Source organism: Emydura macquarii, unplaced genomic scaffold (assembly GCF_026122565.2).
Source record: "Emydura macquarii macquarii isolate MOO-44397 ecotype Brisbane River unplaced genomic scaffold, CSIRO-AGI_Emac_v2 contig_295, whole genome shotgun sequence".
Lineage (NCBI taxonomy): Eukaryota > Metazoa > Chordata > Testudines > Chelidae > Emydura > Emydura macquarii.
Genome location: NW_027130432.1, coordinates 7,070,001 through 7,092,531, shown reverse-complemented (window position 1 = coordinate 7,092,531; position 22,531 = coordinate 7,070,001). Strand labels below are relative to the sequence as shown.

The 22,531-nt window shown below is 43.2% G+C and overlaps 2 protein-coding genes across 3 annotated transcripts in view; one reads left to right on the top strand and one right to left on the bottom strand.

Moving 5' to 3' along the window:
* Nucleotides 1–1,885: 1,885 nt before the first annotated feature.
* On the bottom strand, nt 1,886–10,519 carry IRX5 (iroquois homeobox 5). Of its 2 annotated transcripts, XM_067551328.1 has the most exons (4): nt 9,719–10,519; nt 7,948–8,353; nt 6,688–7,467; nt 1,886–1,955 (listed from the first exon to the last, which is right to left on the bottom strand). In XM_067551328.1, the coding sequence occupies exons 1-4, from the start codon at nt 9,977–9,979 to the stop codon at nt 1,951–1,953; spliced, it is 1,452 nt and encodes a 483-aa protein (XP_067407429.1). In that variant the 5' UTR covers nt 9,980–10,519; the 3' UTR covers nt 1,886–1,950. The 2 variants fall into 2 exon arrangements, with proteins under 2 accessions (XP_067407429.1, XP_067407419.1); XM_067551318.1 differs by lacking the exon at nt 1,886–1,955 and having other exon boundaries at nt 6,220–7,467.
* A 2,585-nt stretch (nt 10,520–13,104) lies between these two features.
* The window catches only part of LOC137154526 (uncharacterized), a 317,851-nt gene continuing 308,424 nt past the window's right edge, over nt 13,105–22,531 (top strand). Inside the window, exons 1-3 of the mRNA XM_067550253.1 lie at nt 13,105–13,113; nt 13,875–13,962; nt 15,283–15,335. Coding sequence (XP_067406354.1) covers nt 13,105–13,113; nt 13,875–13,962; nt 15,283–15,335 — 150 coding nt within the window. The remainder of the gene's footprint in view (nt 13,114–13,874; nt 13,963–15,282; nt 15,336–22,531) is intronic.

The following is a 22,531-nucleotide window of genomic DNA, read 5'->3' as shown; positions in this document are numbered from 1 at the left end:
AAATAGTCTGTTTCGATCATTTTACTAGCGGAAGGGAGGGGGTAAAAATACAACCCTGGAAACCAATTATATCAAAATACATCTTCCACAGAAAGCTATATTCTGTTACTATGAGGAGCGATTGCTGTAGGAGTTAGTATGCTAGACGGCAGGAACATGCTATGGTTAAGCGAGACAATTGAAAAAGCAGCATTTTCCACGGAAAGCAGTTGGGCGTATGTAAACACAGTTCAGTGTGCTGTGGATCAGAATTAGGGTTTGGTTTATATTTCAAACGTGGGAGGAATCAGCAGACTGCAGGATAAACCAGATTCACTCAATGATTCCTACTGAAAAGATTAACTTTAATTTGGGGGGGGGGGGGAGTGAAATTTCCATTCCAGCTGACTTTCTGGGGAAGTAGCATTCGGAGCTTTTCCATCCAGGTTCTCCCAGCAAGAACAGTTGCATCATCCAAGCCCGGGTTTTGTTATTGTTAATTTCCTAATGGCCTTAAACACCGAGTCTTTATTTGCCGTGGAAAAAAAGGTGGTGGCTGGGGATCCATTATTGCTTAGTGTTACCTTGCCCTTATCTGCCAGTCCTTTCAGCCAAAGAACATCTACGCACCACATAGTTACCCAGCCCCTGCCTGATTGTTCCTGTGTTCAATGAAAGCGAACTCAAGGCTTGTTTGCTGAAGGGTGAGATCCCACGGTAGGGGGGTACTTCCATTAACAGGAAAAGGGAGCGTGGCTTCTGAAAGGCGGGTGGAGGGTCTCTGACCCCGAATCGGTGGGTGCTCCACTGTTTTGGACGCTGTGTTCATTTCCAAATATGCTGGAGGGCGGTGAGGGGCACAGACCCCCCCATCTACAGCCTCCCCACTGTACAGGAGAGCCCGCAGGTGGGAAAGTCCCTCTCCCTGGAGCCTTGGGCTCTCTGACACACACACACCAAGGGACGAGGTTACGTTAGTTTAAAAATCAAAGCGAACTTTCTATTCAGCACTGAGCGGAGCCGGAGCGAAGCAGCGCCGCGGCCGCACTGCGGCGTGCAGGGCAGTTCTGGTTCCAAGCCACTGGGCGCGAGTGAGCTTGCTGCTGCACGTCTCAGGAACTTTCTCTCCCCCTCCCAATAAAGCATTGCAATGACGCGTGCTTTCATGTCAGAAATGACCCGCAGTCAGTGCCACTGCTTTACCACCCGCTTTTAACCCCTCTAACGGGCCGGGGCAGGTGTGTGTCTGTCTGTGTGGGTGGAGGGGGGGGGGTCTTACCTGCCCATCAGTGCATTACTTTTTATTGGGTGGTTTCTTTCCGTTTGAGGTCAGTGCTGATTCTGTTCCTAGAACCCTGCAGCTGAGGACTGGAGAAGTCAGTCCACTCAGGGGCAAGTTCGCCACTCTCTGGGATCGCTTCAGCCACGCTCCCCAATTGCCTGCCTCGCTGGGTGCGATTGCCCGGCGGCGACACGCTCCCGGTGTACCTGCCGGGGCAGCGGGGCCCCTTCCAGAAATCCCCCCCCCTGCAATGGGGAGGTCACTTGAGTGCACGGAGCCTCCTCCCCTGGAAGCTGATGGGAATGTTGCCAGGGACCGCAGTGAGAGCAGGGCCGGGCTCTAAGCGGGCAGGCCGCGGTCCTGTCTCCTCCCGCGGGGCGCGGACAGCGGAGTCCTGCATCTCCAGGCCGCTCAGTGCTAACGCACGTGCGCCCCCCCTCGCCCCCAAGTGAGGTGCGCTGCGCTGCGCACCCCGCACAGACCATCTCCAGCGCTGTTCTCCGGCCAGGGGAAGGTGGCTGGGGCCCAGGCCAACTTCCCGCAAAGTTTCCCGACCTTAGGTCGCTCCCGCTGCAGATCTTGCCTCGCGTAAGCGCCTGGCCCCTTTCCTCCCGGTAAAGTTGCGCCGCAGAGGAAGGAACCGACGCCTGGAAACGGGGGGAGGGAGGGAAATCTGGTTTTAATGGAAATTAATCTGAAACCCAATGAGCGAATCATTAGTTTACCGCCGAGTTTGCAGCATCTCTGATTGCTGTGGGACATGCTTTTACTTTGACAGCTGCCGAGCTGCTACTGAAGAGTGCTCAGTGTTGTAGGCTTTGTTTCGCATGAAATCGCAACATAAAATACACCATCCAACCGCCTAATCGGCCTGCTTCGTACTGCAGAGTTTGAGTGCATCCCTTCCAGCCACACGGCCTTTTCCTCACCCTCCGCTGGACCCGGGTGTGTGAGGACATGGTTCCGCACACGCAAACAGGCAGTAAAGGGAAGCATGTGAGAGATTGTTCCTGGTAGATTATTAACATGTCTGCAGACTGGGGGGACGCATTAACCTGCTTGACTTCCTCACCAGAGCCACTAACAGCAGCTTGTACTCAGCCGTCCCTTCCTCCAGCCCTCCCCTCGCCCCACGACAGATCCCCTTGTAAACGGTGCAATGCCCACTCCGAAACCGCCGTAGGGTCCATTGCGCTGACCACATTTCTGGAATGATGAGCTCCTTTTTTCTGCGCCAGCAACTGACTGTACAAACGACTGAAAATGTGTGGACTGGCCTCGAATTTTAAAATACCAGGATATGGTTCTTAGGTTTTTTGTTTTTGTTTTAAACTTACATTACTATATTAAAAATCTGTTTGTATCCTTGTTGCGAAAGAGACTTGAAGGCTCTGAGGATTGGAGTGAACCCAGATGCACATTTTTCTCACGTGTTAGATTCAACTGAACTTATAAAAGTAGCATAATTAACTATTAAAATGATACGGCATCGTAATGTGATTTAGCTTTGAGGAAAATGCCAGCTGCCAACAGCTGTTTTAATAATACAAGTCACCACCAAAAATCCTCGTGTGCACATTTCACTAGACCAGTCACCACACTTTGCAGGCGAGACTCAATAATAAGTTTCATTATTGTGTCTGTATTACGCTAATTCTGTGACAACGCTGACATTTCAGAGCAAAATCAGGGATCTGCAGATTGGAGAAAATGCCCAGCTTTTCTATCCAAGAAATCCTCCAGTTTGAGAAATCTATCAGGGAACCCACTCAAAATATTGAGTTAACTGCCTTCTATTGACGTATTTAAATATACATGTGTATTTAAACAAAAAACGAAACAAAAACACTCACCCTGACACCAGTCTTAAGAGAACTTATTGTCATTCCAAGTTTCTCATCTATTCTGCATTTAAAACATCTGCTTAAATACTCTGCAGCACGAAAATAAGATCTTTTGTCTTAAATCTCTGCCCCAAATAGTTAAAACTAATTTAAATATTTATCGTAACAAAAATACAGCCAAACTCGGATGTATATAGAACAGTGTGTATACACATACAAGTATGTGACTCTATATACCAGTCTAATGTAAATAATCATGTTATATTATAATGGTGATATTTCAAGTCATTGGTCGATTTATATATAGATAATAAGCACGAAGACTGCACCAACAGGCCGTGAAGAAATTGACCCTAAATAAGGTATTTAAGGAGACATCATAAAAATAACATCTTAATTGCAAAATTTGGAGGTCACCTCAATTTGTCAAAATATATGAATGCTGTTTTTAAAAAAACTACGTTTTAATTAGAAAAATAGCATTATGCTTAGATTTTAAGACCAGAACAATTACATCTAAGATTTCACTTAGGATAGGGGTAAGAGGGAAGGGTAGACTTGTTTTTATTAAATTAACGATCTAGAGTCGTAGTTAAGTCTTAACTAGGTAAAAATAGGCGACAAGCTGAATAGCTGCAACCTAGAGAAATTGGATTAATTCCCTTTGGAATTAATACATCAAAGAAAAACCCTATTGAGATTGCTAATAGACTTATTCAGAATACCCTTGTTAAAAAACCCAAGTTTCTTATAATAAACGAGGTTCCTAAATTAATTCCCAAAGTAGCTTTTCAGAGGTAGAAAGAGCATCTGGGGAAAAGATATAGGGACAGTTTTTTGTTTTTTTTTTTAAAAATCCATCGTTAAATGACTCAGTAAAAATGATTAATTTTAGGAATGCTTGTTTAACTGTATATAACCTGTTGTCTCTAAAGCACCGTTGTGTGGGATTATCAACTCTCCTATTCCAAAGAAAAATTTGGAAGTTTAACCTAAGGTTCAACAAAAATTATATCTATCTTTAATAAAAGTGCTTGGAAAGATTAGTTTTTATAACATAATAAGTGATGTATTTTATTTTATTTTTTAAAGGCAATATAATTGATGTCACTGTTTTGCAGTTCATCTCCCAGAACTAGCCAAACTTTCTCCTAATTTAAACAAGGCAGGTGAGTTAAATAAATCTGATTTATTCTTAACGGTTCCCCCTCCCCACCTCAAAAAAAGCAGCTCAGTGTAATTTATTCCCCGTGTAAATAAACGATCCGATTGTGGAATTCAATTGTGTTTTTTTTTTTAAAAAAATCATTTATAATTTATAAAGTGACAAAATAACATAGTATTATCCCATGAATATTTGATTATTTACACTTTCATCTTGAAACAATTGACTTTAAACCAGATTATCTACAAAGATGGTATAGCAAGTGAACATTTACTGTACCTTTAAAACATAATATACAAACTATTTAATATCCCGTAAAATGTAAATATGCGTGAAAAACTTGTAACAGCTAATAAATAGCTCTGACAAAGTTGAAGAGATTACAAAATAATTATCTGGCTTCTAAAATAACAAAAAATAATTTAAAAAAAAAAGGGTGTTTCAGTACCAGTCTGTTTAAATGGTACCAGATATACTGTAGTCAAATTAATGTCATTCATATACTCGTATACAATTGACACCCACAAATCCGATGTGAATAGAGCAAATCTGTTTCCATAGCTTTGTGATGTAACAGTTTTTGGACATTAGAAAATTTGCTCTGGAGTGAAACACACTGCTTAGTTAATTGCAAAGACAGGGAAAGTCAAGATTTGAGAACCTGAAATACCCGTGGGAGGTAGTTTGCAGTGCAGGCTTCAATTAATGTAGAATATCTAACTTGATTATAGATTTCCTTTTCTTTTTACTTTGGTTTTAAAGTGATAGAAAAACAGATTTTTTTAATGATTAAAATTGCTGGGGGAGGGGGTTAATTTACAAAAGAGATGACAACATTCCTAAACTGGTAAACCTAATCTTTACTAGCCCAATTTGTAGCTAGTAAAGCTGAACTCTATCTTCCTTTGTTTTCGAGTCCTATAGTAGAATTGTGTATTTGAAGACTCCTTGATTACGTTTTGATTCTCCTCTGTCTCTCTCTTTTTAGCACCAATTTCAAAGTGGGTAGGTTTGAAATTCAGGACAAGTGTGACACCTACCTGTGAATGTGGGGAAACATTCCAATCCGACCCTCAACCTCCGTTTATATATGGTAATCTCCGGACAGACAGATTTACAAATCCTATCAATGCTTGCAATATGCAGCGGCGATGAAGCACTAATTTAATCAAATTAACCAAATATATCAATGCAAAAATCTGGGGGGAGGGGGGAATGAATGGAGGTCGGGGGGAGTCATTCCCCTAGTGTATATTTTTAATGTGTATTCGCCGTCTCTCTTCTAATAACTCTGCAGCACCTTTGAAATAGTAATAAGGGCTAAATCTGGCATAAAATCGAACTCATTAACAAAGTTCACCAGCTGATTACTTTGCATAAAATACGACACTGATTGGAAGTAATTAGGTTAAAAGATGGTACTGTACTTCGATTTGGTGTTTCTATTTTGTATTTTTATACATTTCCTTATTTAAACGATTAGTGAAATACATCTCTTCTTCATTTTATCTCCTATACCAACCTTTCATTGTTTGACTAATTCTTCCCTCAAATTAGCCTAAATTACCACACATAAAGAGCTCTTGTTAAAGGTTCCCATCATTCAGAAATCTCTCTCATTTTGAAAATCAGTTTCAAGATACTTCAGTGTTCTAAATTAAAACCCCACTTTTAAATAAACTGACATTTGAAAAGTTATTTTTGTCACCAGTTGTGTATATATTTTCTTTCTTTTTTTTTTTTTAAAGTGGTTTTGATTCCTTTAAAATCTCTTTAATTTTAATTAAATGTTTGCATTTAACAATGGCTACTGCAGGGTTTTTTAATCTAGTAAGTAGAACCTATTTCCTTTATTTATTAATTTATTAAGATCACACCCAGGGGGGGAAATCAATAGGCAGCAAAAAAGTTAAATTAAACGTGTGTGTGTGTGTGTGTGTGTATATATATATATATATATGTATATATTAAAAACTATGAAACAATTCGGGAAAAGACACAAATGTATATATTTATATTACGGAAAAACAACATTAATGCCTGTACAGGTGTCTTGATTCCATAACTTACTTCAAAGATACTGTATTGTCAATTTAAATACAAAAAAGCTACATTAAATATACAGAATAAGATTTAATACAAATCTCTCTCCTTTTGTGTGTAATTTGTTTTGTTTTGTTTTCAGTTGATTAAGACATTTCTGAGCTCTTTTATATCAGCCATTTCCTATAAACTATAAACTTTTGACTAGGAGCGTGTCTTTGAAAATGTTTTTGTTTGTTTTGTTTTTCTCTTGGTAGTGGAAAAATAACTTCCAAAGCAATTTTTTTTTCCAAATAAATTAAAAAAAAAAAAAAAAGGTCCCGGGGGGCAGGGGGGTTATCGGAGAAGAAGCCAATATTAAATGTTGGACATACCTTTCTTCAGTTCATAAGGTGAGTCTTTGCAAAGATCTACTTGGGATTGGCTTCTGATCATTTTAGTTTCTTTAGCCAAGGTTTCTGCTCTGTTTAAGATAGTCTGGTTTAATCCATTGAAATGGCTGCTGGGGGCTCCGGCTGCCGGGCTGGTGCCTGCGTGGCTGTGAAGGTGCCCAAAAGTGCTATAGTTCGTGTAGCCCGGATAAAAAGGAGACGCGTAGTAAAGGGGCCGGGAGAGGACGGCGCTGTTCGGAAACGGGCACTGTGAAGAGGGGGACCGCGACGGGGAGTGCGAGGTGCTGCTCCCCGCCAAGGGAGGGTCCTGGGTCGGCCCCGCGCCCGGAGACACCTCGCTGCTGCTGCTGCTGCTCTCTTTCGATTTGTCCGCGGAGGTGGCGATCTCGGCCAGGGACCAGAGTTTGGGTTTGGAGAGGGCCGCCTGCTGCGGCGAGTGGATCACCGACGTGCCGTTGCTGGGCTGGGCGATGGGGTGCAGCTCTCCCGGGTGGGGGCCGGCTACCGCAGCTGCCGAGGAAGGAGGCCGGTACTGGTGCTGGTGCTGGATCTCCTCGCTGACCGCCGCCTGCTGCAGGATCCGGCTGGCCGGGCACTGCCCCAGAGCCGAGGGGCCGGCCGCTTTGGGGGGCCCGGACCGCTCCTCCGGAGGCTCTTTACAATCCGAGTCACTCAGGCCGCCCTCGGCCTCCTGGTCCGCCGGGGAGTGGGGCTCCTGCAGCCGCTCGCAGCCCGGGGCTGCCTTCTGCTCTCCTCCTCCTCCTGGGTGCAAAGCGGGGGGAGAGGAGGGCGACAGAAAGTTTGCGAGGGCCCGAGCGGAGCCCGAGCTCGAGTTCTCCTCCCCTCCCCCCGGGGTAGAGGGTGCAGGGAGTGCAAGTGGGGGGCATCCGCGCGCCCCCGGCCCGGCCCGGCCTGACCCGGCCGCTCGGCTTTCCGGGGGGCTGCCCAGTTCCTCCGCGCGCGCACGGCTTTCTGCAGCTGGCAGCTCCTGTTCCGCTGCCGCCCCGTGGGGCTGGCGCTGGCCGGGGGGAAGCGGCCACCAGGCCATGCCCAGGAGAAACACCGGTGCCCCCGCGCGAGGGTTAAGAGCGATCTCCCCAAGCGCCAGCGAGGCAGCTGGCTGCAGAGACCGCCACGCTGTAACAACCCCCCCCCCACCTCCCTCCAGGCGCCCGCACCGCTGGGGTCTTGCCCTGACACCCAACCGCCCTGGGGTGTCTCTCCCTCTTCCCTGCCCCCTACCTGTCTCGGAAGCCTCTGGATCCCCCTTCTCCTCCAGCTTCTGGGGCTCGTCCTCGTCGTTTTTCTCCAGGTCGATATTCTCCTCCTCTTCCTCGTCCTCGCTCCGGTTCCTGGGGGTCCAGGTCATTTTATTCTCCTTCTTGAGCCGCCGGCGGGCGTTGGCGAACCAGGTGGAGACCTGGGTGAGGGTCATTTTGGTGATGATGGCCAGCATGATCTTCTCGCCCTTGGTGGGGTAGGGGTTCTTGCGGTGCTCGTTCAGCCAGGCCTTCAGGGTGGCGGTGGCATCCCGGGTGGCGTTTTTTCGATAGGCTGGATCTCCATAAGGGTAGGAGCCCAGGGGCGCCGCGTAGGGATGGTACCCCAGGGAACCTGCCATGCCCGGTGTGTGGTCGTAGGGTGAGCCCTGCGGAAGGGGAGAAGCGGGCACAGAGGCGACGGTGATAATTTGCTAGGAAGGATGCAGCGCAACAGTGGCAACATAACAACGGCACAACGAGAGCCACAAAATGAGGAAAGACCCCCCACAATTACCCACCCCCATCCCCCACCTCAAAACAAAAAAAAGAAAGTTTGGCAAATCCCCGAGGCTGTTCGGCTGTTGGAACCGCCACGCCTCGGCTTTTCCCCTTCGCTCTTCCAGAACAGAAAGGAAAAATGGCCTAGAACTTTTTGCGGTGCGTGTCTCTGTGTGCAAGAGCCATACAAAGGCGACGTAGCACAGCTGTTCTTTGCAGTCTTTTACACCTTGGCCCGAGGGGCAGAACCGCGAGGGGCAGCGCCTGTTAATCCATTTCCCCCCAGCAATAACCAAGTTTCTGATTTACGAAGAAACGCTAACCTGACAATCCATTTCTGCGCTGACATATTATTGTGCTAAGCAGCAACAAATTGCTTTGCCTACTGTCTAATTGAACATAACCTTTCACACAACCACCGCACCAGGACGTTTTTCTCTGCAGTGGAGCCACTGGCTATTTAAAAAAAAAAAAAAAAAAGAAAGAAGAAAGCAGCGAAACTCTGCCGAAAGCCGCGCTGGGTGGGTGAGGAAGATGGGCAACTGTGATTTGGAGACTTGGTCTTCGTGGGAAAGAAAAGCAAAACCAGACTAACTTGTGTTTCTTCAAAAACAAAACAAAAAAACAACAGTTGGGCCCCCTCAATCCACACTCATTTTCTTCGGTAAAAATACTAAACCAGCAACAACAACAAAAAGCCCCTGGCCAAGCCGTACCCTTTTTTTTCATTATTATTATTTTATGTTTAATGCTTCCAAATCGGATTGCAGAGATGGGATTACGGCTTTGCAATATTTGGGAAGCCTAATTAAGGTTGTGCAGAAGAAACTTACACACGCTGATCAGGCTGATTACGAGGCCGGCTGCTTGCTTTATTTTATTTGTTTACAATTAAAAAAATGTAGGGGCCGTTATCACACAGAGATTTTGGTTTTTTTTTTGGGGGGGGGGGGAACATTCGTGAAAGATTTGCTTCGAATTTGCTGTTGGGTTTGTGCTTCCCCTGGCAAAGCCCTGCACTGCGAACCCAATATTTGTATTCACTAGTATTATACTTCTCTCCTGTAACTACCCCCCCCCCCACCGCCCCACTTTTGATCTAGCAGCGGTGTGCACCAAGACGGAAAAGAAAAAGTTGCAAGGGATGCTGGCAACCTGCTTTCCACGCTTCGCTCGGCTCTGCAGCGCTCCGAGTAAACCCCACGCAGCCCCGCTAGACCGAGGGCTGCCTAGCCGATCATTGTTGTTCTTACCACGTATGAAGTGAAGGCGGCGGCGGCGGCGGCAGCCGGGTCCGTGCCGTACTGGAGATGGGAGCTGTAACCCGGAGAAGGGGCGGTAAAGGCTGTAGATCCCGCGTAAGGAGAAAAAGCGGAGCCAGAAGAAGATCTCCCAAGTTCATCGGTCCTGGGTCCCGAAATCACGCTGGTGCTGTACGCCGGGCACGAGTAGAGAGCCAAGGAAGCTGATGGCTGGTACAAGTAACCCTGAGGATACGACATGGCCAAACACATACATATACACGGGCAGCACAATTGCCAGGAGCTGCCGCTTGCTTTGATTTTCTAGGTGACTTTTGCAAGAGCCCCTCGAGCCCTTCTGCCAAGCGGGGCAGGCAGCTGGCGGATTAGCAGCAAGCCCAGCACCTTGCTCCCGGGTCTCGGCTGCTGCCGCGCTGCTGCTGCTGCTGTTCTCGCTCAGCTCGCGAGCTAGCAGGGCTTTTTTTTTTTTTTTTTTTTTTCTCTCCTTTCCTCCCCTTTGGACTGAGGGGCCTTTTTTATATATGTGCTTTTTGCTTTGCGAAAGGTCCTGCCAAGATGCTAAGTTGGAAATTGAGGATTCTGACGCCTTCTACGCGGCGCTGGGAAGCTCCTCCTTCCCGGGGTGTTGTCAGTGGAAGAAATGGCAGGATCCAGAAGGGCTCGCTTGCCACAACCCAGCCCCACCAGCAGGAGAGCCTCTCTCTTTCCCAGCTCCGAGGCTCAAGTGCGCCGGCCTCTGGATGGCAATCACATCCAAGCCATTTAAGATCAGCTCCAACTTTGTTCATTTGCTAAATACTGTGTGGAGCCATCACATTTTCATCTTGATTTATGGCCGGGCTGCACTGGAATGCAAGCCAATCAGTTTATGAAAAAAAATATATTTAATAAGATTTATTATCCATTCTTTTTTTTCCCCCTCTCACGCTCTGCCCCTATTTCCCTCACCCCCCCCCCCCCCCCCCCAAATCAGCCCCAGTATATAATTTGGTCCGATCCCTTAAAAGGGTGAGGGAAGGTGGTGGGGGGGGGGGTGAAATACACTTTCAATTTAAAAAGAAAAATCTATTTTCAATAAGATTATGTTCAGCTTCTAGGATGGGGAGATGTTTTTAAATATGGCTAGACATTATTTATAGATTCTCCCACTCCTGGGTGGTGTGCGTGTGTGTGTGTGATATATATACACACTGTAATATAATCTGATTTATATTTGTCTTCCCCGCAGTTTAAAAACGCTTTCAGGCAAGGAGGCTGTTTGTTTGCTCATTTCACCTCTGTCAGAGAACGCGCCCCAGAGAAGGTACCTGTTGCAATTTTAAGGGAAATGTGACACGCTGTCCAGATTTGCAGCCCGAAATGTTGCCATCGCGTCCCTCCCCTCCATAGATAATAAGGGGGTATTTCCAAATAAGATGTTTCTGGGTGGGTTTTTGGTTTTGTTTTGTTTTTTGATGATGATGATGAATTATTAAACTGTGACTTCTCAGTGTATGAAAATGCAAGAATGTATTTTCTTAGCACCAGTCCCGGAAGGAGGGAGAGAGGGACAGGGGAGGAAAGGGGTGGGAGGAGGGTGGGTGAAGAGAGAGGGGCTGATAGAAAGCCTTCAAAATGAGGGTTTACCAGCGGATCTAGAAGAATAAACCAGGTAGTTTTTTTCTTTCTCTGAAACTCATAAAAGGGTAGAAGCGAAAGCAGATTAAAACCATATGAACTGGGCTAAATCCCTGCCGATCAGAAGATGTAATCTCTTTTGATTCCACCAGATATATTTCCCAACAGGAACATATCCCGATTTATTCCCTTCTCTCTCTCACTTTTTTCCCCCTGCTGCCAAGGCAAGCCGCTTTCCTTGCAATTTGTGGGCTCTGCCCTTCACCCCGTCTTCCCCACAACTCCAGCTAAACACACACACGGGGGCTAGGGATGTCAAGTGCTGCTCTTACCTGGCTCTCTTTCAAATCTCGTGGTGCCTTTGCAAAACAGGCTGCATTTTAATTATGCACTGCTACATTCGCTCGTTCTAATTACCCTGGGATCTATTCCGGGAGTGTCGGCTGGAGAATATTTTGCTTAAAATTAGTCGGCTCCTGGAAGATCCAAAGCGGCTGTGATAGGAGTAAAAAAAAAAAACCCTTTAACGTGTGCCTTTCAGTTCAGTGGATAAACTGCAACCGCGTCACCCCAAAAGAAGTTGCGGCCACACTAGGCAGACCTCAGTAAACAAACGGCAGCCAAAATGCTGAAGTTCAGCAAACGAGGACAATTGAATTCCCGCGATGTGCTGACCAGAGAGAAGTCGTGGACCAGAAAAGGGGAGCTTCACGCTCAAGCTTTTTTTACTTCGAAAATCCTGGCTGCTTTAGGGCTGGAAAAAAGGAGCAAAGGACGCGTGTTAGTTTTGCCCATATGTCAACCAAATGTGTTTTCCTTTCTCTCTGGGCGGGTAAGGGGTGGTGTGCAGGGAAGAGATGGCTAAAGTTCCTCTTTATTTATTTGGAACTCTGTTTAGAGTGGATGGGACAGTGGTGAACACGGCTATGTACCCACTTGTATTATAGGGGGAGCTGGTAGCGACCCCTATATTGAGGTTGTCTAGCGCTCTCTACTAGGATAATCCTATCGAGTCAGTGGCTTATACCGTAGGCTTCCTCACATACGGTGCACGTTTAGAAGTGCTACTACGCTCCCCCAAAACAAGCACCCTTGCAGAGACGTCAGATTGCTTCATGTTCTGCCATGCAGTGGTTCTCCCCTCCACAATTTCAAATGCAGCGGAATTGACAGAATATGTCACCAACCAGCAGAAGGTTTAAAGCCCCAGCTGATCCCGCTGAACTCGTGCAGGGAAAGTGTCTTTCCCCCAATTTGTTTTCTTGTGGTTATTAACTCTCTCGGACTAAGAGGGAGGCGGGGGTTGGCAATCTTTTCCAGCGAAGTCTGGCAAAGGATTCAGAGCAGGCAGATCTCCAGGGGTTTTTCTGTATACGTATTGATTCCTCTGATCGCTGCTGCTGCTAATGCTCTTTATGCGTTGTAAGAAGGTGCTTTCTTCACCAAAAAAGGGCCTTTAACACGTGCGTCGTTTGAAAACAACACACATATAAATGTGATTAACCAGGAGGATTTTCCAGAGAAGGGAACAATGAAATAAACATATGTGTCTGCAACTTTTTAAGGGCCGGGACTTGCTTTCACCATAGGGAACATCCAAGTGAACAGATTAGTAGGGGACTAAACATCAATGTTTGCTACGGTGGCATTGGAGTTTCACTGCAGCTGTGACAACCGCAGCAGCTCTCCGACAGCCGTGCCCGTGGCCCCCTCAAACAACACTGGCCAACCCACTTTTGGGTGTGTGTGTGTTAGTGACAATGGCACATGTATAGACATTTACACCATTGCTACAAGAAAAAGAATTTTTTTTCGGCTCGAGCTTCATCTCCCGTTCTCGCGCTCTGATTCCAACAGCTACAAATAACTCACCGTAAAGAACAATGTTTTCTGTTTAAATGAATGCATCTGAAAACCACTAGGTCAAAGGCTGCCAACGAGATCTTGAGGGGCAGAAGTTTCAAGTGATTTGCAGAAGCGAGGAAAATGCAATCACCCTACGCGAACTACTCTAACAGCAATTATGGTAGCTGGCACTAACGCAGCTGAAACATATTACAATGGTAGCACCTGACACTTTATAACGGGTAGGAAGAGTCGAAAGGAATATGTAACCATGAAAGGGCAATAAGGGGGGGGGAAGGGAAGAGACAATAAAGAAGGAGGAAAGAGTAGGCATAAGAAAAGAAAGTGCAAAAATAGAAACGAAAAGAGGAGAGAAAAGGGGGGAAAACGAGGACAGAGGAAAAGTAGAAAAGGGAAAGAATAAAAGACAGGAGAGAAAATGAGGAGAGCGCAGCCTTCCTCTCTCTACCTGTGCTTCGTCCATAGGCACCACGGGAGAGGACTACATTTCCCAAGTGCCCCTCTTCCCACAAGCCCCGCCTCTCCCTAACTCAAATCCTGGTTGGTTACTGGATTCGGTTTCCTTTTCCCACCGCCTTCTCATTGGCCCTTCGGGCTGTCACTCTAATTGGAAGGCGGACCGCGGCATGCTTGCCGGGGAGTCCGGAAGTGAGGCGGGCTGGAGGCGCTATGGGCCAATAGAGCCCTGGCCGGCCGCCTGCTTCCGCTGAGGCCGGGGGCCGCGGGGCACTGCCAGCCACCCCAGCCAAGAGGTGAGAGCCGGGGTCCCTCCCCCAGACCAACGCGGACCGACCCGGGGTTGGGCGCCTCTTGGGGCGGGGCTCGTTCTGCGGAGCCCGCCGGCTCCACCTGGGGCGGGGCGGGATAGGGCAGGAGTGACCCAGCCCCAGGGCAGCCCCGCGGGGTCACCCCTTGCCTCGGATAGGGTGTTTCCCGGGGGAGTGGGCGTTGGCTGCCTGTGGCCGCACCGCCTGTCCCGGCCAGGGAGCTGCCCATGGATCCCCGGGGGCCCCTTCCCGATGTGACTGCTCCGGGAGCCTGGACTCTGGCTGTCCCTGCAGCCCTGGTCCGGGCACGCTGGCCTTTGTTAAAGCTAAACCGGTCTCTGGAGCCTCTTCTCCATTCCCGCACTGAAGGGTGGCGAGTAGATCTTGTGCTTGGGCTGGTAAAATTGCATGAGGGTTTTGCAAAACTGCTGTACTAGGATTTTGCCAATTCCACTTCCAGTTGTGCCCAGTGCAGGGAAGGGATCAGCAGCCATCCCCTTGGGATTGCCAGCTAGTCTTGGGCTAAACAGAGCTCCCGGGAGGGGAAAAAACTGCGTCTCCCCTTGTGGTTCTTTTCATTATTAACTAATAACTTAAACCCACATCGATTAAAGCTTCCAAATTCTTGTGCGGACAATCAAAGTACTTCTGTGTCTTGGAGGATTTAAGTCACATCTGCTCTTCTCTTGTGCTTGTAAATTTTCTACTATTCAGGAGCAAATAAACGAGGCTCCTGTTTGCGTTATGTTTTTGTAATGATTCGTGCAATTATAAAAATGACTTATTGAAATCCTGGTTAGATTAAATGCGTCTCCTGGATCTCTCAGGCATAGAGTTAAGAAGACTGAGATCTCGTCTATGTATATGATTATATGTAATGGGGCTTTATCTTGGTTTTGTCTTGTCCCCCTCCCCTTCACTCCCCCCTCTTTTTTTAAAAGGAGGTTGAACTATGCATGCTTTCCTTTTTAAAAATTCATGTACGTTTTGCCTGTGGTAACCGTGAAGGTTTGCTAAAACCAGGATCATACACATTCTTACATACTCAATCCACACAGGTGTGCACTTTCATCAGTTTTCAGTTGCACAGTGTCACTGATATTTGTCACTGGGTTAATTTTAGCTATTGCTCTAAAATGCTCTTCTCTTCATCCCCCCCCTCCCCAAGATCTTTTCTCACAATCCTTTGACAATACCCCATTGTTCATTTAGTTAGATATCATTTGGTAAAGTTTGATCTGTTTAACATTCAGTTTATATGTGAGTAGAATGAGTAACTATTCTTCCTTGCCAATTTATTTGTAGAGAGAAGTTTTAACTGTCTTCTTTCCTGGGTATCTGACTATTTTGAGGAGGAGGTAAGGTTAATGTCATGTAAAAATTATCATCTTAATTTTTTATGTTCTGCTAAAGTAGTTTTTTTCCCCCCAAACTGTGCTGAGTTTATGCACAGTTTCACATACTTCAACATAATACCAGGGTTGATTAATGAAATGTAGCAAGAGAGGGCTTATGCCATCATGAACGTGTCTATCAAACAGACATCCTCACTACATTATTCCACTATTATATTCTTTGCAGTTTTAAAAGAACTGGAGATAATTCTTCAAGATATTGGAACATTTAGTTTATGGTTCTATTGCTGTGGTTGTCACCTTCACTTTATGTCAAATTTGAGACTCATTTCTTAAGGATGTCTCTATTTTCTGCTTTATTTGCACATTGATAGCTCTACTGAATTATTAGTCACAGCAACTCTTTCCTATGATAGAAGTATATTCAAATGTGAAAGGCTAAGAATAATCTGCTTCACAGGACTGTTCAGCTTTTTGATTCAAAGGAAATAGGCAGTTGATTCTGAGGCTATTTTGTTGCTTTAACGGTTATATTAACAAACATGGATTAACTTTTCCCTGAACACCCTTGATGATACATATGGTTCCTCTTTATGCATTTATTGTAATTAGTATCTTTTGAATGTATGGGTCTGTTCTTGTTCTCAAGAGTCTGCTTTTTTTATTCTTTTATGCCACTGAAGCTGTTTTAATATAATTTTTACTTCTGTAAAATCTTGTAGCTTGTACCCTATATCGTTCTGGGAAATAGGTTGTCAACTGTACCTTCTGTTGTATTAGCATTTAAATCTTACTTAATGATGGGTAGAATTTGCAGGCTTAGTCTGCACCCTTCATTTTATTTAAATTGAGAATGTAAAACTACCTGACAGAGAGAATTAAAATCGTTCTTTTTGTATGATATGTAGTCTGAGGGACTGATGCTGCAAACCTTTATAAACGGTCCTTGCTCTCTTTCATAGTCCCATTGACTCCAGTGGAATTATTGGCATGAACGAAGGTTAGGAAGATCGAACCTGAAATGACTTCACAGAATTTTATGACAGAAATATAGCCGTAGTTGCATCTACATAGTTGTTTCTATACTGTGGTTTCATTTGGCTACCTACATTTAAAATGTGCCAACATATGGTGCGCTACATAAAGGAGCAAATAAAACAAAGTTTATAAATGTGTAATTGGGATTAGTTGTGTGTGTTTTCTAGAGTGGAGAAAACATTTTGAATATGCAGTAAACAGCATATATTAGAACCGTAGCACTGATAGCTTATAAATATAAATGATATACTCTGACTTTTTTTAGTATATGAAGGTAAAAAGTAGATATCTTGGATGATCCATGCCTTAACTGCTTAGCCTTAGCTACTTTCAGTTTGAACTTTAAATCTTTAAAGATTATAATAGAAACAGTAGTTCTAATCATTCTTAAGTGTGTGTGTGTGTGTGTGTGTGTGTGTGTGTGTGTGTGTGTGTGTGTGTGTGTAGAGAGAGTGAGCTAAAACTAGCATGAGGAAAGGCAACAGATTGGTTCTGTCATATGATTTTGTTGGTTTTTTTGAGTGTACTTAAAAGATTATGATTGATAAAGTTGTCTTGCCAAAGAATGCTGACACAGGTGTTCATCATTAGCTTAATTAAGAGCCTGATAAAATGTCATCTTTTGGCATGAATTATGAAAGGAGATGTAATTTTGATCTTTTGCAGAGATCGAGGAAGACTCCAATGTTTATAAAACCTTTTCTGATATTTTTGTACCAGATTATTTGACTTTAGGTGTTCACTGACTAACTACAAAATAATATATTGATGTGCAAATTACTACTGGGAGGATATTAATATAGAACATTGAAGGGAGAGAATTTTTTTTACAAGCATATTTGTTTATAGAATCTAACCTACAAAATTTAACAAGCATGAAAATACTAGAAAATTTATTTCTCTGAGTGAGAGAGGATGATGAGGGAGGAAAAAAATGAGTTAGTGTTTGTTTAAAAATAAGAATAAAAAAATTACTGAGACTTCCACAGAATATCCTTCCCTTAAAACCAAACCAAAAACACCACCAGGGTTGCTGTCATTATAAAATGTTTGTTTTAAAAATAGGTGTAATGGGGGGCAGGGAAAATCCTTTTATCATTCTCACTTTGAAAATTCCGTGGAAATGAAATTGATTAGTGCAGAAAAGCAAGAAATTATGTTCTGCTACTTTAAATCAATATGTTATTAGCTGAGTGATAACCAAAATAATGCACCAAAAACACAGGTGGAAATAGCAACAGTAAAAGTTAAGAGTGCTTACTCACAAGTAGTTTTTATTCATGTAAGTAGCTCTATTGACTTGCAAAGGTTAATTGACATGAGTAAGGCTAGCTGGATCTGTACTTAAGATTACAACTATCTCTGTTAAATGGTTTGCTGTACATAAGGGTTCTGTAAAATGTGTCCCTAACACCTTTAGTATTTCTTCCTGAATTGACTTGGTTTGAAAAGCCACTTGTTAACTCACTCTGTGCTCATAATCATGGAGATTTAAGAGTAAATTCATAGACATGCAGAAGAAAGCCCTGACCAGTTTCTGCCTGCCTCATGCCTAACTTTCAGGTATTATGCAGTTCAGAATGTCTTTTTTTTTTTTTTTAATTCTTCTTCCCCCTTAGCAGTATTTTATGTCAACTTTTGTCTCATACAAAAAATAATAATATAGTATATATAATTTGTTTTGTAACCCTTGCTTAGCTCAGATAAGCTCTGTTTTTACAGTGTACTGGACAAAACCACATATATATGAAGGAGCTAAAACCATATATTTAGGGGGCTAAACTATCTTAACAATATATATTTTTCTTGTATGTTCACGTAATTAACATAAATGGTGCTATCTGCTTAAATTTGTTGGCTCGATATAGACAAAGTTAATATGTCTTAAGGGGTTATTTTCCTTTCCATATATGCATTTATCTCCTATTGAGTTCAGTGCATGTGTGAAGAAAACTTCCCCTAATGGTAACGTTAAACATGAGTGAAAGTTTTTGACTTTTTCAGTAATTAGGTTTCTGCACTTAGACTGAGCCTCTAATCCAATTTTAGTTCACTCCACGTTTTGAAAGAGGATACACAATGCTGCTTGCTAGTGTTTATGTGGCCAAAATTCAAAGGACAGCTGAGCATCTGTGACTCCTACTGACTCTAATGACTTCTAGTAGGAGTCACAGGTACTCAGCATCTCTCTGGATTGAGCCAAATTCTCTCTGCAGCTACACCCATTCAATTCAACTGATGTTCCAGGGTTTCATGGGTGTAATTGAGGGCAGAATCTGGTGGGGCGGTGAGTGTGTGGTAGATGTTTGTTTAAATATTTTGGTCTTAATAACAATGTAATGTTCAAAAATAGGTTGTATTTTACTTTCCTCATGATTTGCTTTCATATTTATCTACCTTATTTTATTTAACTGTAATAGTGAGTACCTGTTTGTGTGAAAGGGCAACTATATCTCTTGCCTAGAAACTTCAGGCAGGCATTATTAGTTCCAAACTTGAAGAACTCTTTTTAACAGCTGTCAATTCCTTAATTTTTGACATTAAAGTACTTTCTAAGCTTCTATTGTGATGAGGGCAAACACAGCCAGTAGACAATAATCAATTCTTGCACTTGTTTCCTGCACGTTAACTGTAATGTGTGTTCATCTGATATCTTCATTTGTTGCTATAATAAGCAAATTGTCTTACAAAGGAAAGCTAGCCAAGTGACTCGTATAAAGGTGACTATAATAGATCCAGGTATGATTTTCCGTTTTCTGCATAAAAACATTACAGCTGATTGATTATTCTCACTCCTTCTGCCCCCATCTTTCCTCCCACAAACAGTTAAATTTTCTTCCTGGGTTCCTCTTTTTCAGAAGTGCAGTATTCAACTCTCCCAGTGATAAACATGTAACTTTTATGCTGTTTCTAAGCATTCCAGTCTCTGATCATGAATCCTGAGGTTACTTCTGAAGTATTTGTTCTTGGTATTTGCAAAGCTCGTCTCTTTACCCTTCCCATTGTGTTTAATGCATAGTGTAGTATTTGGGTATTCTGTTTTCAGTTAAAATGTGTTAGTTACCCAAGATCTTCTTTCATATCCTGTAACAAAGTAGCAAGCTCCAGATTGCAGTGTGCTGGGACATAATAGCTACAGAAATAGCAGCTACTGTAAAGCCAAGAACTAACGTTTTAGCTAGCACAATAAATAAAATGGAGTTGTGACTCTTAGCGTATTGGAGTTGCACTAAATAATGCTACAGTCCTGTTTATTACTGGCTTCAATGGATAATATGCAGCTATAAAACCTGCCTGAAGTTTTTATTAAGAATACTCTGTCATTCTAAAAAAAAAAAATGCCTAGCACTTTATAATAATAATGGTTCAGGCATGACTTTACTTATGCTGTCTTCCTGTTTGTTATGGGGAAGGACTTTCTTGATCTCTCTGAGATGCTGTTTACTTGTGCATTTCTTTGGAAGAAGACAGCTCAGTCAGTTTGAGATTTTGAAAGTTACTTTCTTTTTTTTACCTGCTTTTCAATGTAGAGCTCAAAAACTAGCTCAAGTTAAATTATTTAAAACAAGAAGTTCAGACACTTTGTGGTATAACTTATTCCATTAGCTCTCTGATTAAACCTTAAAAACTACAACTAGACCAGGTATTCAATAATATGGGACTGCAAAACAATCAGGGGGTTTCAGGGAGTTTCTGAATTGACTGTTTTGGGAGGCTGTCCAGTAGCTAGGTGGGGACTGTGCATGTCAACTCCAGAATTCTATTCCTGGCTCTGTGACTTTGAATAGGTCAAACGTAACCTCTTTACCTCAGTTTTACTCATCGGGCATGTTGTGATGTTTTTTAAAATCTTCAGACCAAAGTTGCTATCATATAGAAATGCATGTTATTTTTTTAGACTACCTCTTTTTACTGAGCAAATGCTATACTTTTGGCTAATACTGATCCAGGAATCAAGCAAGATGTAATTCCAAAACTCTATAAGTATATCAATACAAGTTTAACACCAAAATAGGTTATGATTTTTTTTTCCCTTGGGGTGTACCCACATGTGTGTTGTTCTGTTTAGTAAATATAGAACTGAGTATCCTCCTATTAATTAAATGTTATGGTACACAGTGCATTTTTGGATGTGAAAGCAAACCAGATAAATGGAAAATAGATGAGGAGACTGGAATATGCATTGCTTGGTAATTCAACATGTGTATGCGAGGGAAATAACATTATCTGAATTGGCAACAAGGTTATCCATTTCCCCCATCCCCCTCCAAAAAAAAAAAAAAAAATCAAAAAAACCATTTTTCAGCTTGGTAGAGTACAGATGAGTAAAAGCGGCAAGATCCCCCAACAGGAAAGTTGACTTCAGCAGTCCATCCTACCAAGGGTGTCTGAATATAGGAAGAGGCCCCACACAAAGCCAGAATACATGCTTGGGCTTGCAGCTGTCTTTAATCCTATTAAATCTTACTCAAAAGTAATGGTAAGTGTTTTGTTTTGTGCACATAACATTCACGTAAATAAGATTTGTCCATCACACTGGTATTTTTTGCTATTTTTTATATTGGTGCTGGGTTATCTCTCTTTATATAATAAAAAGTAAATTAAATCTCCTCATGCAAGAAGTTTGAATTGATTGTTGGGGTTTGCATTAATAGCTATGTGTAGAGGAGGTAACTTCATTTTTCTTTTTCAGACAAGCAGAATGAGACTGATCTGGGAAAGACAGAAGAATGGAGAAACTGTTTTGGAGAGAGCTAGTTAAACCATATCTGTTCCAGAGATATTTTCTTCTTCACTCCCAAATGCCTAAAACTGAAGAATTTCATGAGACTCATTAGGTAGGGCACTGCTAATGTGACAATCTAGTTAGACATCTCTTGCTATGTAACTATCACAGTAGTGTGCTATCACGTAGCAGGTGAGGTTGCATTTAAAATGTGTATTTGTACTGATATCCAGTATGTTTAAAAATCAGCATTATAAGCAAAATAAGTAGATGAAGAATTTGGGTGCTGAAGGAAAAACTAATCTGTAAATAAAATGAATGATTTTCTCTTCTAGATCCTTCCATTAGTAATGTTTCTTCCCTGCATCAAGGAGGGAAACAGAAGAAAATGATCACATGATTCAAAAGATGGTAATTCTTCTTCATTTTTCCTTCCTCTGTCCTTCCCAGCAATCCCAAACCTTTGTAATATCTTACGGTCCTGTCCAGCAGAGAATAACATCTGTGGTTGCTGGTCCCTGGAAGCCCTGTAAACAGCCCAGGCTATGCAGGACCATTTGCTGCTCTTTTTGAGGGTTTTCTCCACTCATGGAGCAGTTATGTAATGCTGGGTGTTATGCAACCTCCTGTGACCTCTCACTTTTCAAGGGTAGAACCTTTGAACATTTCCAGCCGTAGCTTCTGGTATTCTCTATTGGGCAAAACATTGTAAAATGTATTTTAGGGTTGAATCCTGCATTGTCAGGGATACATGTCTGGGTGACCTAATGATAGTAATTAGTATTTAGTTTTTGTTTACGAAGGAGAAGTGTCATTATCCTCATTTTCAAATGGGGAAACTGGCACCAAGAAAAAAAGATCTCTTCCATCTGTTACTTGTATGATTCTTGACCCACCTAACTGGGTGACTGTTGTATGTGAAATGACAGTCTCACTTAGGGTAATGATATTGGGGAATTATCGACATGCTGAAAATGGGACACCTCTTCTCCCTGTCCAAATAACTCAATGTGGTAGACAGTCATCCTTTAGCAAAGAAATTCAATGGGACTGAGCAACCTGAAGATGTGACTTTACCGGATAGCTTCATTCTAGATCTCATCATGGGAGATGGATGAGTCCAGCTTAGTGAGGTAATACAGCCCGTTCACAGGCGCTCTTCTCCTAGTTAATGATTCTCCCCCTCCCCTTCTGGCCTTATGTAATAGTCCGTTTTCCCCCCTGGTTAAGTAGATTCACTTCACAGCCTGCATTTGTGGTTTTCTTGGACTTTTGCAGCCTCTAAGGTCTTAACTGTTTCTTCTGGATCAAGCTTTTAGTAATTTTCTTGCTGGAAGCATTTTAACTCTTATCTTTTTCAGTACATTTATTTTGCTAACAAAAAGCAAAATGTCTCTTTTGCTACAAACAATGTTTTAATTTGTATCAGTAAAGA